General features: G+C 36.7%; 1 protein-coding gene across 2 annotated transcripts in view; it reads right to left on the reverse strand.

Annotated features, from left to right (window-relative positions):
- Nucleotides 1–15,916, reverse strand: part of GALC (galactosylceramidase) — a 37,841-nt gene that overhangs the window by 10,805 nt on the left and 11,120 nt on the right. The window contains exons 7-10 of one of the 2 annotated variants that reach the window (XM_075711821.1): nucleotides 8,422–8,552; nucleotides 2,791–2,946; nucleotides 610–734; nucleotides 39–166 (exon numbers count right to left, since the gene is read on the reverse strand). In XM_075711821.1, coding sequence (XP_075567936.1) covers nucleotides 39–166; nucleotides 610–734; nucleotides 2,791–2,946; nucleotides 8,422–8,552 — 540 coding nt within the window. Of the gene's footprint in view, nucleotides 1–38; nucleotides 167–609; nucleotides 735–2,790; nucleotides 2,947–8,421; nucleotides 8,553–14,160; nucleotides 14,289–15,916 lie in introns of both variants that reach the window. The other variant, XM_075711820.1, reaches the window with a different exon arrangement.

Genomic DNA, 15,916 nt, shown 5'->3' on the forward strand with positions numbered 1-15,916 from the left:
TATCTTTTCTAGTTCACTGGAATTGCTGATGCACATACCATAGTTTCAATGATGATGGTAAGGTTTCCTAGGCCATCTGTCAGAGCTACAAAACTGCCACCTCCTTCTAAGTGTCCATCTACTTGCAAGTATGACCAGCCTGGCTGAGTAAATTGCGTTGTGTGTGCTGAGACAAAACAGAAGCAAAATCAAACAACAGTGTTACCTGTTCCATTTTCTCAAATTGAGACATATCAAATATCTACTTAAGGTTTAAAAAAGAAGAGGGAAAGGAACTAGGAAAGCACACTATCCTTTATGGGCACTTCAGATCAAAATATTTTAACAGTAACAGCTATAAAAGGCAGTAGTTTATTCTTTTTTGCTGTATCTAACAATCTAATTGTTAATCTAAGTGTTAAGATTTCCCTTGCTACAAGATCTTTCTGCTTTCTATTGAAAGGAAGTTGGTTTTTAATTCTTCTTTTTTAAAGTATTTACAAAGCTTTCCACAAAACTACTTTAATTTTGTACAAAGCCAATATACATAAAAACTACTAAACAAATAAAGGCCTCAGAAAATACAGTGTTCTGTGTTAGATCACCAAAATTTAACTCCAAACTTTTTACCTGTAATCCAGATAGGAGCTTCTACTTTGTAGTGGCCACTCCACGGCTCTTGTGCTGTCATTAATCCACATCGACCAAAGGGCAACTCTTCATAATAACTAGCCACCAAGTTCCATGCAATAGTTCTGGAAGAAAACCAGGTTTGTTTGCTCCATTCATATAGATAGTATTAGACTAATTTAGTACAATAATTTATTCCTCTTTTTTCTCCAGCATACAATGAAAAGAAGTTAAAGGGGTTGGGGGTAGGATGGAATCTTTCCAGCTACAGGAGAAAAAAACAACACAGGAGAGGAAAATAAAACAAATCAACTTCCAGTGTGGAGAACTTCTTACAAAACTGATGATAAATTCTCTGGCTGTATCACCATAAAAAGTTGCACATTAAAGGAAATGTGTACTGAGGGTCAAAGACTCCGTTTCTATCTTTTCCTCCTGTTTTGAAGAGGAAAAAATTAAGCTATCAAGGTTTGCAGCTTTTTGTTGGGGTGGGGTTTTTTTGTTTGGTTGGTTTTTTGATCAGTTGGTTGTTGCAGGTGCTAGGTTTTCTTGGTGGGAGGGGTTTGGGGGAGCAGTTAAGTACCACTAAAAGAAAACCATAATCCTTCCTTTAACCATATAAATAACAAGTAGAAAACCACTCTAACCGGCCATCCTCCAGGAGCTGTGGCAATTTCAAGAAGTTGTCAGGATACTGACAAGGTTAATTACTTCAGGTCTTTTGATTTGGTCTTCACTGAAAATCTTTTGCTACGACTTCAAACTTAAGACCTGTGTGCCATTAAGTATGGAAATACAGCTTAATAAAGGAGTTATGTAGAAAGCTAAAACTGGCATGCTGCTTTGCTGTTGCATACAGATGAGTGCAAAAACCTCATTCTAAAGTCATTGCCATAGATTTATCACACTATATGCGCATTTCAGAAGAGATCCTGAAATCCTACAAAAAGGTGCTTATAAAATAAACAACTTGAGTGTAAACTCAGCTTGCTCACATTAAACTTGTTCTGCAGAGTTTCAAACTTAGAACTCAAGTTCAAAGGAAACGAGCTTAGCAGAAAGATAAGCTACCTTTCATCAGGAAGACTCTGTTTTAAATATAAAAGCCAAGATAACTTCAATATTGGATGTATGGACTTGGAACTATTCTACAATAATTTCTAAATACAATACATAGGTCTGGCTGTCAGGTTGGTAAACAAATGAGGTACATATATAACTGCAAAGGGCTTGTAAAAAAGAAAAACAATGGGAAAAGACAGACCCCAAAATAAGATATTAAAGCATATGAGTCAAGAGGCAACCAGAATGGTCAGGAATTCACGTAAGAAATATTCATCTGTTAGAAAATTTAGCTTGCAGAGGAAGAGACAGAAGATTCATAGAAACCAGGTGACTCAAGAAACTCCCCTTTACAGTCCTTTGTGCTGCACTCCGTTTCAAGCATTTCCAACAAAAAGATTTCTCTTTACTGTTCCAAAATGAATTTACATAAAAACGAAAAGCTTTGAACAATTTTGCTTACATTTTGATGCCTACGTTTTCTTTAATCAGACTTTTTTTTTTTTTTTTTTACCCTTCAGATTAGTAGTTGTTGCACTGGAAACATCGAAGTATGTTTTCTATTCTCTTCTAAAACTGTAAGTTATGTAATTTCCCAGTAAATACAACAGCTTTCTTCCAGATTTCAGTTTGGAAAGAAAGTGTGCAGGAAACAGTAAATATAGCAAAAAACTACAGCATGTTTTAGAATGGACTCTGAGAAGTTGTACAGAAAAACTACATAATTTTTGCATCCAAACCTACTACTTTTACCTGAAGACAAAAAACCTGATCTTTATTATTATTTTTCTCCAATGTTTTTCATGTTGTTAGTTCTTAAGGACATTCTCTTTTTAACAAATATCTTCAGAGTCTCAAAGGCATCTGAACTCAGCTGCATAAGCCACTGGATACTGCAGAACAGTAACTCAAGAATACATTAGAACTTGTGAGACTTCTACCCCAGAAAGAGGTAAGGACAGTAGACTTCATACCTTACTATATTTGAATTCAGACTGACAGTGGAGAGTGTTTCGGTTTACCTACTATCTTACCATAGCAGATGGATATGTTATATAGTACTTTAAACAATTCTTACATATGAAGTTCTGAAAGTGAGCAATGGTGCATAACACTTACGAGGTCATGTTTCCATTCACATAGTTTTGGTTCAGGATCCGAGCCCAGCAGCCTGCACCTACTTCATCATTGAAAGTACTGTAATCTTCTGAAGACCACAGTTTCTTCTTAGTTAATAAGGCATTTGGCACTGTTTTTGTTCCAGGATAGTGAGCCCTACATAAATATTTTAAAAAGAAAGAACACTTAGTACAACAAGAAAAACCAAAGCCTAGAAGTACATACAGCAACAATGAGTCACCTCCTCCAAACTGAAAGTAAAACCCAGACTTTCTTTGGAACAATACTAATAGAATAGAAGAAAATGGAATAAGAGAGGGCAATAATATTCTGTAGCTTATTGTATTTGCATCAGTAGAAGATTATTTCTTCCGATACACAACAGCATATAAGTAAACCTAGCTTTAAACATACCATGCAATTTCTGCAGCTTGCTAAAGCAAAGCTTCATCCTGAAATTGAGCTTGAAGATCTTCATAACTTTGATGTGCTAAATAGAGAAAATACATGCTACCTTGTACTATCTTAAACAAAACCATAAATAATTATAAAATCAAGAGTAAGATACAGTACTAGGCATTATTTTAAGAACTTAGCTGCATGAATGTCTTAGGACCCAAACATGAACCTGGCTAATTTTGCCCCCCTTTTTAATAAACTCGAGTTTCAAAAAGGCATGCTAGTTGGACTGTAAAAGTTATGGAAGTGTAAACTGAAAATACTTGAAACATATAATGAAAGCTAATTTTGTTTCCAAGATCTTCCTCAGTATGCGGGGAGATGCTTTCTCCCAAATGAAGACTACTGATTATACTCAGTTACAACACTGAGTGCCAAACTAGTATGACTGAAATAAAACCTTTCAAATCGCTTGCAGAAAACAGGATCATCATTTTCTCCTCACTTAACACATTCATTGAACACACTAAATACATACACTAAAATGAAACTATCAGCATTGGGAAGGCAGGCATAAATATTTCCTTTTCCATTATCCTGAAACTTGACAAATTGATAAGTTTGAGACAGGGACACAAGAAATACCAGTTTTTCTAGGCTGACTGTTGGGTTTTTTCCATTACTTTCCCCCTGCTGGACAATGGGCCATTGCCCAGTGTAGTCCTTCATACACAGCTTCACTAATGATAATGTAATAGATAGTAGTGATTTTTAGCTACATCCTTCTCTGCTGTACAGACTACTGTAGATTTCCCCTTTGGCTTGGAAACACAAGTATTACCTTAATACCAAGGCAAAGGCTTTTGTAATAAAGTGTGTATCTTGCAAAGACAAGGCAAAGAAGGAATATTTTGTCTTTCTACACTCCATATCCTGAAGAGCTGTTTCTTAAATATCAGAGCCAACACCCCTGCCGAATACAAGCTGTACTTTACAAAAACGAAAAAGAAAAAAAAAAAAAAAAAGCAGAGGGGTGTTATAGAGAGCTTTGCATAAGATTACACAGGAACAAGATCTATAGAGCTCTGATTTCCTGCACTAAGACAGAGGGTCACCTTTATCTGCATAAGAGGGAAGAGAAATAATTCAGTGCAAAGACACTAAAGCTATGGAAATAAATTGGAAAAAATAGGGATGATAAACAGGATTAAAGTTACAGGGAAAAGAAACAGGTTCTAGAGGCAGACTCCTTCAGTGTATCTTTATTGGCAGCTTTGCTCCACTTGAAGCCCACACACTTAAAACATTCTCATTTTTTCCCATTGGTATACAATCAGGTAAACAGTTTCACCACCAGCTGAGAAATGAATGGTGTTTCTCTGCTCTTTGATGCAATTTCTATTACTGTTAATGAACACAATTTTCACTGTATTTGCTTTTCACTTACGCTGCTGTTAACCGAGGGGTTTTGTTTGACTTTCATTAATATCTAAATTAGTCCTTAAAAAGTAGGACATGACTAAGGAGTGTGTAACTCCTATTCCATATGAAAACTAACGTTTTTAAAAAATAAGTACACTAATTTTTTTTTTTAATCTTTTAATAGCACTGTAGAGTGTATACTTTAAAAAGACCCACCCAAATGCACAAAATAAGCATTTGCTATCAGATTACAGTGAAGGTTTTCATACCCAGTATGTGCTGGCTTTGCTGAACTCTATGTGATTTATATTTAAAGAAAACACTAGATCATGCTACAGCCCTCTTTTAGACATCTTGTGCCACTCTACAGCCTTAACAACTAACACAAGGTGTGCAGCAAAGAACAGGAGATTAGCTGTGTCCAGAACAGCGTGCTCTGCTCCTCCAGTAGTGAAAACAGTCTTTTTACTTCACTGCAACTGAAAACTCCTACAAAGGAGCAACTATATTCCAATTACTTTCAGGAAATAATTGGTCCACTCAAGGGCCACTACCATTTGGAGAGACTTGAGTATCCTGATTAACGTTTCAGGAAAAACCACAGACTCTTAAACACCTACCCTTCTTGCTGCCTGAAAAGATGAACTGGAGTAGAGTTTATGCATCTTTCTTATACATGTGATCCTTCAGCAGAAGCAGTGGGATTTTCAATTCTCTGCTCAAAAGAGCAGAGTCAGACACTATAACAGAAGACCATTGCAAAGAGAGAGGAAAAAGTGATGTATATCATGAAAGGGGGAAAAAGAATGGATCTTGGAGGAGAAAAGATAATGAAAGGAATAGTAGGAACAGAATTACAACAAAAGTGACACATAAGTTTAAACCTCTTATCACTGTGAGAGAAGAATTTATCAACAGCTATTACTATCAGTGTTTGCATTCTTCAAACCACTGTCATTTTCTAAAAAAGTATTTTCATTGTTCCTTCCTTTCAATCTCTCTGGAACCAGCAGATGGTTGGTTCATCATGAGGGCCTCAACCTATTAGAGCAGTTACAAAGTACTTTTAAAACATTAACTATTATGAGATTAAGTGTGTTTTATACAGCAGATGATGAAGCAATAACTCCAACGGGAAAAAAAATCCACAGTTGCCGGTGTAGGGCAGCTAAACTAAATCAGATGTATTAAGAAAGTAACATTAATTAATTAAGAAAGTAACATTAATTAAGAAAAGCTCTTCTACTTATGGATTGCAAATGCTGCTTCGCATAATTGCCCACAGTGACTTCATTTGGATAGCTTAGTTAAAAAACTTTGTTATTTTTTGTTTTGCATATAGCAATGGCCCAAGGGGGAGAAAGGGGAAAATCAGGATAGAAATAGCAGGGTTTTCCACCATTCTTCTCTCATGCATCAGTACAAGGCTGTAGAAATTAAATAATCTTAAAAAAAGATCAGCCTATATAACACCATCACTACAATGAAGCTTTGCAGAAAAGCACTACCTATGAAAACCTCAAAATCTAGTTCTCAAAAACATCTCTAGAAAACAGAAATTGTCTGCTAACAACACTGTCTTTCGTACTTCTCATTCTGTATCGGCACACAAGCCTAGGAGGGACTCAGGACAGTTTGAATTCCCACTACTACAGGCACCACATCATGATTCCATCATGCAGTAATGTCACAATATCATCTTGTTTTTCTTAGGTTGTTAACTTGTGCATAATTAGGTCTAACAAATTTCTTTAAAAGGCTTGCTTTTCTGTGACGCTTACATTCAGCCATATGTGTGTTTAGAACAGAACTGGTTAAGAACACCAATGCTTTTAACCAAAAAGACTGAGTTGTCACCTAACGGCATACTAAATTTATATTAGGTGAAAATGAAAGTTGTTGCTCCTAAACTCACTGACACTTTCTAAACACTTCACATTTTCTTTCAGTTAACAGTGGGAGGGGGATTTTCAACACATAGAGTCAGAATAGCTTGGTCTCTAACTGTATAACATGAAAAAAAATCTAACTGGTTTAACTGTATTACAAACAAGTAGCACATCTAAATTACTCCTAGCTGTGGAATTTGCAAGCCTATCCCTAAAAAACATTGTTTTCAAGAGCTACAATGTAATTTAAAAGTGTTCAAAGTAGGCGTAATACTTGTTTATAATTCATTATATTTCATTTTACTGGTAACATTGATGCAACCATAATAGCTCTGAAATGCTCTTTGGAAATACCACATTATAAAGGGCTTTGGTGACCTGGGTCATTCTTATGTGGGTGAACATCTGTTAATAGTTTTACAGTGTGTCTTCAGGGTTCCCTGTAATTTTCAGCCATTACAGTATCTTGCAGATGAAACCTGGATGCACATAGTGCAAAATAAAACAAAGGCAGCAGCTTTAACTAATCTCCCATCCAGCTTGTCTGATGAGAGACCTCACAGATCACAAATTACATTACCAAGTCCAAAATTGATTTACATGAATATACATAAAAATCCTGGCTATCTAAAATACTTTTTATAGTTTCAAATAAAAAAGAAAGTCAACAATTTTTTTTTAAAAAAGATACCACGATGAGATGTCCACCAGTAAATGTCCACTAGCCAACTGATTATCCATTACACAAGAGAGTATTTCGTCTCCCTGTTAAGACTGAATCAGAGTAGGGACGTAAAACTTACACTTGCAAAGAGTTAAGCAACTACAGCATACTGAGACAGATTAAAAATAGTTGAGCTTCAGGAACTAACTCTGGGTGTGTACTTGTAGCTGCCAAAAAACAGAAAAGGAGCATGCTCAGTACATTGGGGTCATGGTAATGACAGTGGATCATGGTAATGACAGTGGATTTGCATCTGGTCAGAGTGAGTTCACAATTGCTTTCACTTGTTGATCCAAGACTCCACTTGCAAAAAAACTGTCAGGATACATTTTGTTGTTCAGAATGGTGGGAAGGATTGATCTGCAGGGGCACTGCCTATCTGCATTTGGAGGGAAAGCCTTCATTTCTACACCTCCTATGGGTCAGATACATAAAGATGACTGAAAAAGACTCAAGTTGAAGCAAGGAACAGCCGCATTTGAAGCATATGATTGGGTCAGGCAAGTTTATGGAACCTAATAATTAAAATTTAGAGCTACTGTAAAATGAAAAGTTAATGAGCAAGTCTTACACACATTTCCATTCAGCAGACAAGTCAGTAATCAATCTCAAATTTAGTCTATTACTTCTGCAAAATATTAGCATCATGTGATGAAACCCAGAACTAGAAAAAGAAGTCAGCTGGTTGCATGCTTTCCAAACACAACCTTCCCATGAAAACAAAATGGGAACTAAGAATCAAGACATTATTGTAACTAAAAAAAGAATCATAGTCCAAATTCATTTCTGGACCACACTCATTTCTGTAACAGACCAGTGGAAGTCAGTAATACAAGGCTGTATACAAAGCTGTAAAGCTAAAGCTCTTTTTGCATACCAAATACAGGAACCAAAACAACCCTCAGAATAAACAGGTTCGTCCAAAAAGCCTTCACTTCATCAAAAGTGCAACCACAGTCAATAGGCACCTTCCACATGATAGGAGACTCATGATTCAATTAAAGGGTTGAGGCTGTCACCAGGACAACAGCCCATTTTATTTGATGTGGGTTAGTAAGAAAGATTATAGTATCAATCCTTTCATTGCAGGTAAGACCATAGGGAGGTAAAGCCTTGGCTGTGCTAGTTATAAATAAGCAAGATGAAGACAAACTATGAACAAACCACCAAGAAAGAAAAACAGAGAGAGCCCCCTACCCAATCACATCGACCACTCCGTGGAGCTCAGAGTCAATCAGCAAGACAAAGGAAATGGGCTCCCACAGTCTATCGCTGGCTATGATCCTCACCTGCTGCAGACCGTGCTTATCCAATGTGTATCTCAATAGCTTTGAAAAAAAGGAGAGCAAAGAACAGAGAGAAAAGACAAATAAAAAAGTGTTTTTCAAATTATCAAAAATTTATGTTGGGAAAGGCAGCATCTTCTTCAGCACTATTTGAACATATTTCAAAACCAAATCATGTTCCAGTTCTCATTTTTACAACTTGGACAACAACTGTTACAGCAAATAAAATGTAATAGATTGTCAAGCACAAAGTGCCTTCAAAGAAGGACACCTTCTTCCTCTACCGTGCCAAACCCCAAAGTACATGACAAGAGGAAAAACTAAAAACATTTGGTTCTTATCTTCTTAAACACACAAAACTGCAGATAAAGCATAAAGACAAAGTATATCACATTTCATGCAAGGTACTCTATTTGCAGATCAGCCACTTAGATGTCACAATGCTAACGGTTAGGCTACAAGGACCACATACAGGGCAAGGACAACTGAATTAAAACTTATAAACCTTGTGAAAGCACAGTAAACATTTAATTAAGAAAAAGGAGTTGATTCCCCCTATTCTCCCTGCTAATCAACTATTTCAGTTCAACAGTTAAGCAACACAAACAAGATCAGCTCTTCCTAAACACAACCAACACAAGAAATGAGGAAAAACCCAGACACATACACACCTTATTATTCAACTGTGTTTTATTTAAAGTTTTAAAATTTCAATGAGTGTACATTTCCCTAGAGACATTTTAAAGCCTTGAAAGTCAATGAAACAAATCTAAAATGTCACATAAGACCGAGTCTAACGATGTAGTTTCTTAAAGTCCAGAGGACCCCTGAACAGCATTTGGTGTACTTGTAAATTCAGGTAACATCAAATGCCTAACTACTTTCAAATCATTCTGTATAGTTCTAGCATATATAATCTTCTCTAACAGGGAACCCTACCTGCAGGAAACAGTGCTGCAAGATTTTTTTTTTTTCCCCCCCACAGATCAGGATCTGACCTAGCTTACATGCAGTCAGACAGTAGCCTGAAATGTCAAGATTTCCTGCCCCAAAGTCTTAAGAACTTTGTCTGAACACTATGTTAGTATTCCTTCTGCATTGTATTTTCCTGTTACATCTTGCATTAGAATAAGGCAGTATTTGGTTTGCAGACTTAACATACATAAAAAGGCTAAAATATTTAGCAATTAGGGGACATTCCTGATGACTAGAGAAAAACAGTTTTAATGCCTGTCTTCAAGAAGGATCTGAGAAACTACAGGTCCATCAATCTAGTCTTAGTCCCCAGGAAGGTTACAGACCAAGTCCTCCTGGAAGCCATTTCCAAGCACAAGAGGGATAGGAGGATGACTAGGAACAGCAGCATGGATTTACCAAGGGCAAATCATGCCTGACAAACACGACTGCTTTCTATGACAAGATAACTACCTGCGCAGGCAAGGTGAAGTCAGTGGATGTCATATACCTTGCTTTTAGCACTCTCCCACCAAGGTGGACAGAAAAGTCCAACCAGGGTGTAGATTGCTAGCGATGTCCCCATAGGCTGATATTAGGGCCAATACTGTTTGATATCTTTAATAAAACTCAGGAAGTTCACATTTTGCTTTGCTTGCACACACAGCTTTTGCTTTCCCTATTAAGCTGTCTTTATCTCAACCCACAAGTTTTCTCACTTTCATTTACTGATTCTGCCCCCCCATCCCATTGCGGTTGGGGAGTGAACAAGTGGCTGTGTGGGGCTGAGCTGCCTACCAGGGTTAACCCACAACAACGGTTATATGCTGAAAAGGAGGGCTGTTATTTAGAGGGAACTAACAGACTGGAAAAAAACCAGCCTGACAGGAACCTCATGAAGTTCACCACATGCAAGCAAAAAGCAGTACACCTCAGACAGAATAACCCTTTGCACAACAGTACAGGCCTGCAGACTGATGAAAAATTCAGTTAGGTATAAGAACTGGGGCAGGGTAAAAAAAAAAAAAAAAAAAAAGAAAGGATGAGTATGGTCAAACACATGGAATAAGTTGCCCAAAGGGGTTGTGAAGATATTAAAGCTGAACAAGCCTCAGCACCATGATCTAACTGCACCTGCTTGATGCAGGGGGGTTGAAACAGATGACTTCCAGAGATCCCGTGCAAACCAGGTTTGTCAATAATTCTACCTAATTACAGATAACATCCCCAGAAATAAGACATAAAAAAAAAAGACAAGGAGACAAGGCTGTTCTACCAGTAAAATCTATTGGTTTAAATTGAGACAGACACTATATCTTAAGATCAGTTACATAAATCAAAAATTACGTTTCTAGCTTGTGCTTTGAACTATGTAATACAAAAATCCTGTTTAAAAAGATAGCAAAAGCAGCATGGTCCAAAACCATAAAATAAATCCAGAAGACAGTATTTTCTATAATCTTTATTCTTCCACCAGCTTAGCATAGTCTTAGACAAGCCAATTCATCTTTCTTTCTCTCTTACAGCAAATGTGTTCTACCTCCGAGAGAGCAAATAACAGTGAACTGAACTTGTTCTTCCTACTGAATTTAGAAAGCATTCCTGAATCATAAGATTAATGATTCCTCTAAAGTAACTATATTAGCTATGAAAATCAAAAGAAGAACAACCCCTTACATAAAAGCCATAGTCATTGACAAATAGCTCTTAAATACGTCACCCATCTGCTTTGTTCATTAAGACTTACTTACTATGGGTTTTTTTGGTTTGGGTTTTTTTTTGAAATGACAGACACTAAGAGACAGGGGAAAAAAAAAAAGAAATTGAACTGGCAGCAATCGTTTCTGCTATTTGATTGTTATATTAGAAAAGACTCATGCTACATCAACTAGAAATAAAATATGATTTGTTCTGTCTGGTAAATAAAAACTGACAAAGGCAAATTTTTTCTCACCACCCAACATACAATTACTGTCCACTAATAATGACTTACAAGTGAAAGATAACTTAAATAATTGAGAACTATGGAAAAACATTTTCAATTTGTCTAATTCTAGATAAACATCAGTGTAAAAGGTGTATTGGCATATAGGCCTTTAAGAAAGGACTTGCGAAATAGAGCTATGGGCTCTATAGGCTTTGTTAAACACAGCAAACAAAATCCATGTCTAACACAGAAGATGATGTACTGAGCCATAATACATCTTGGGAGAAAAGTAATATGAATATATACTATACAAACACAGAAATAGCACCCATCAAAATAACATAGGAAGACAGCAGTGAAGATGGTCTTGCAAACAAAGTAAGCATAACACAGTTTAAGACTTGAGCTAACTATATTACAATTTTTTTTTTTTTTTCATTTTCAAGCGCTTTATGAATACCGGATAGAGTAATTCGATTTAGTAGCAGATAAAGGTTTTTTTCTTTTCTTCTTCTAATACAATTCCTGTTTTCAATGGCAAGTGCTGTAACTCACAGGTATGAAACGATGGCAAGCAATATGTTCAGGAAGACTACTCCTTCAACCAGTGAAACTAAAACACACTGATAACAGCGCGGTAGCCTTCGTTCTAATGAGAAAATATGAAGTCCTCCATCTTTCAAATCACAAGCCAGCAGACAGCAAATATGGAGGGTAAAAAACCAACATAGAAACTTTACCTTAAATCTACCTTAGATATGCTTCAGACTGCACATGGTAAAGCTCCACAGGGAGCAATGATCAAGGGAAAAATTACCTGATGCTAAAAAGAAAGAAAAGGAAGAAAGAAAATTAAAGGAAACACAAAGAAAGGGAAAGGTCAGTTACTTTTTGTGGATGGGTGCCAAAGCAATCATTTCAACTACCTTGATAATTTCTAAATAAAACAATATAAATTTAATCCCAGGTTTCCATTCCAAAACAGAAGAACCAAGAAAAAGTAACAGAGAGGGTTATACTTGAAAAGAGATTACAGAACAATGTACAGGAAAGGATTTCTGAGAAAAGAATTTAAGACTATTTAGGAAAACAGATTGACTAGCAGATTTTGCAAACACTAGACACAGTTATCTAGGAGACATACAGATACAGTGTACTTTTAGCAACCTTCTGAACCTGAGCATTTGAAGGACAGACGCCTAAGTGCTATTATCTTTTTCTAGGTCAGCAAGAACACTGTTTGGTAGCTGGCGCCTTAAAGTCAGCGTTGGCTGAGAAACATGGTGTTCTCATTTCGTACTAACCTTATTTCTTGATAGATAACAACACTACTGCACAGGAAATATTATCCTAACTCTTCATTTTTTGTGATCAGCGAGGGTGGGGGAGTTGGGGAAAATTCCATATGACATTCAAGAAAAACCTCTGACAAAAAGAACTTTCATCTTAAAGAACTACTAAGACATGTCTGTGGTTCTAAAGGCTGCAAAAACAGGTACTCCTAGCCTTGATTCTGTCAAGCTCTTAAAAGATAAGAACCATACACACTCAGTGCATTCATTCTGCAAGTTTCATTGGCATGGAAATCATAAATAAAACATTTCCTAATGCACTATAACTTGCTGAGGTGCAAGTCTTGCCTAACCTAAGAAAGTTACAAGTTTTTAAACCAAATGAGTTACTCAATGCTGGCATTATAATTGGTATTTCTCAGGCAGCCGCTTCCAGGTGATCAGTGTTTACAAGCTCAACACATATGAAAGCAGTTTCTTTATAAAATCCCTGCCTAATTGTTTTGCTGTAACCTTTGAACATATCAGACCCCCTTATGTATAGATGAGGATAAAGGTACACTAGTGATCACAAGCATGTTCTCATCACAGTAAGGTTAACAACACAGGTAAGCAAGTTACCAAATGTAACACAAGTGAAAAATTCATGCACTTACAGGTCATTTCCACTGAGAACATGCTATAATTTTTAAACACCTATTTACAGTTTTGAGAAATCAGAGATTACCAAGAAAGGAAGAGCAGCAGAATAAGTATCAAGCCAGTTGACAGAAGCAAGGTAGTAATAAAGTGTCTTACGTAGCAAGAGTGCAGGCAAACAATCAAGCTGCCATTTGCTGGAACTACAAGAGTGGGCATTCCTAGCTGCTAAAATGGAGATGGCTGTATTAGTTTAAAAACAAACTGTAGATGCTTGTTTTTACTTCTACTTTACTGTCTGTGTGTGTGCTTCTAACACTATCTGTTATCAGATAAAGCAACAAACAGAAACTCCTAGCTTTAGGACATGACCAGAAAAATCTCGGGCAAAGGACATGTAACAGGGAATGCTGCAAGCCTGGAAAGTCCTGGTGTTACCACACTAGGTTACACTACTAGTTCCAGTGTGAAAGTTTACCTGAAATTAAAACTGACTGCAGACCACGAATTCAGTCCTAAGGTTTTTCTGACTTTGAAGATGCACTTGCAGATTAGCTAGAAGTCTCTGGTCATTCGCTAGTGCTAAGAAACGTAAAACATAGCTCCTAACTGAACACTTCAAAGAAATGATGGAAGAGTGGTAAAGTTACCTTACACATGTACTAAACCGGAAGAAGAGTGGAAGACAGGAAAGAACTGTACATGACGATGACAAAACTGGGAACGGCTAGGAAGTATGAAATAAGAATATATGACTTCTCAAAATGGAGATGAAGACTTACTTACAGAAATGAAGCAATAAGCAATGTGTAAAACTCGTCCCTTCTCCCACACTTACCCGACTACCTCAACAGCATCATTAAGATAGGGATCAACTATCATCTCCTTTGAAATGTTCCAATCTCCATCCGCAGCGATGATGCCAATGTTCATTAGACCCAGTCTGTCCAAAGATTGTCGAAGTACCTTAGTAACAGATAACACCACTTAAAGTACAGCCTTCATCAAGCAGGCAACAGGAAAATTTAAGATTGAAAACAATTTAAGAACTGCAGGAGGAGTCGGTTGAAGCATTTGTCTTCAGACCAAGATGGGCAAGAAAAGTTCTCACTTCTCAAAGGAGAGCCATAACGACAGCTAAGATAAAGTTAATGATAAGTATTCTTAACACTGAAGGGATATCTATGACATCAGATAGCCACTAGACAAAAATGGGCTTCTCAGCACTTGGATTATTTTTGACACCCCATGTGCATACGTGTACTCCACTTGGACACTCTCAACATGCTGACTCCATTCATTGCATGCATGTAATTCATTACATGTGAGTAATGGATTTATCATAAAGTCAGTCACATTACGTTGATCTAAAAATGATGACTGGCTGGAATGAGGAAGTGGACATACCTCCACAAGTGATCAGAAGTGAAAATTAACCTGATCCCAAAAAAAGTATATTGAGAAGTATATTGAAGGGATTGAAGTTTTAAAATAGAAAAGGCCTTGTAATCATACAGTTCTCTACAAGAACAGAAATCTTTGCCAAACTTCTATCCTTTTCAAGTGAAGAGCACCTAAGCATTCTTTTCACAGGCTATTTTACTGAACAAAAAAACCCCTTGATGTAAGTGTCTGATATTTAAGTTTATCCACTACTTGGCTCACTAATGTTCAGGAACATAATGCATAAAACTGGAATTGCATATTTAGAATAAAACTGAGGGCAGTCAACTTTGAATTCAAACATGCCAGCAGAAGAGAATTCCTATTCTGTCTTTCCAGCTTCTCCTTACTATTTCACTGTCAAAGATGATAAACCTCTCACATCTGCCTGTGGAACTACTTAGACAAAATATACCCAGGCAAAATATACCCAGCACTAACAGTTAAGAATGAACCAGGCTTATACAGGGCTGGTATTACATAAGGCTGATATTACATTATCTGAACATTCAATTAAAAAAAAGTATTTTCAGCAGCTTCCACATGCAGTTACATCTGAACAAGGACATCAGTCCACAGTCTAAAATCCTTTTTTTAATCTTGGATATAAAAAAGAATTATGTACTATATGCTGTATGTATGTATGCATGCATAAGAAAGATTTTTCCAACCATTTGAAGATCAGTAGGCATGAATCCTTAAATAACTTTTTATAACAGTCCTCCAGCAATACGAGGGAGAATAGGGAGCATTTCTATTTTGATGTGTAGTCAAATAAGGACACAAAGCCAAGTCCAAGTGTTGGTGACAATGAAACCCTAGATCTAAAGGAAATAAAACTTATTAAGAAGAAAAGTAGCAATGAAGTTCTGTTCAGCTGCTTGAAGCCTTTGAAGCATAAAGTTTACCAGAAGAAAAATTCATAATGGTAGAAATACTTACAGTAAGGTCCTCGCAATTTAAAGCTTTCTACCTAGCTAGTCATTCAGAAAATCTGGCTAACCAAAGAGATAGTTCAGAAGAACAAAATGACTGGAAAGGTTGCAGAACTTCCATGCTGAAAGATAAGTACCAAGGACACAGAACTGTAGACACCCAAAATGCACTCCTTAATAACATATGGAGAATGGCTCCTCCACACCCAGTATTCA

The sequence above is a fragment of the Pelecanus crispus genome, chromosome 6 (assembly GCF_030463565.1).
Source record: "Pelecanus crispus isolate bPelCri1 chromosome 6, bPelCri1.pri, whole genome shotgun sequence".
Classification (NCBI taxonomy): domain Eukaryota; kingdom Metazoa; phylum Chordata; class Aves; order Pelecaniformes; family Pelecanidae; genus Pelecanus; species Pelecanus crispus.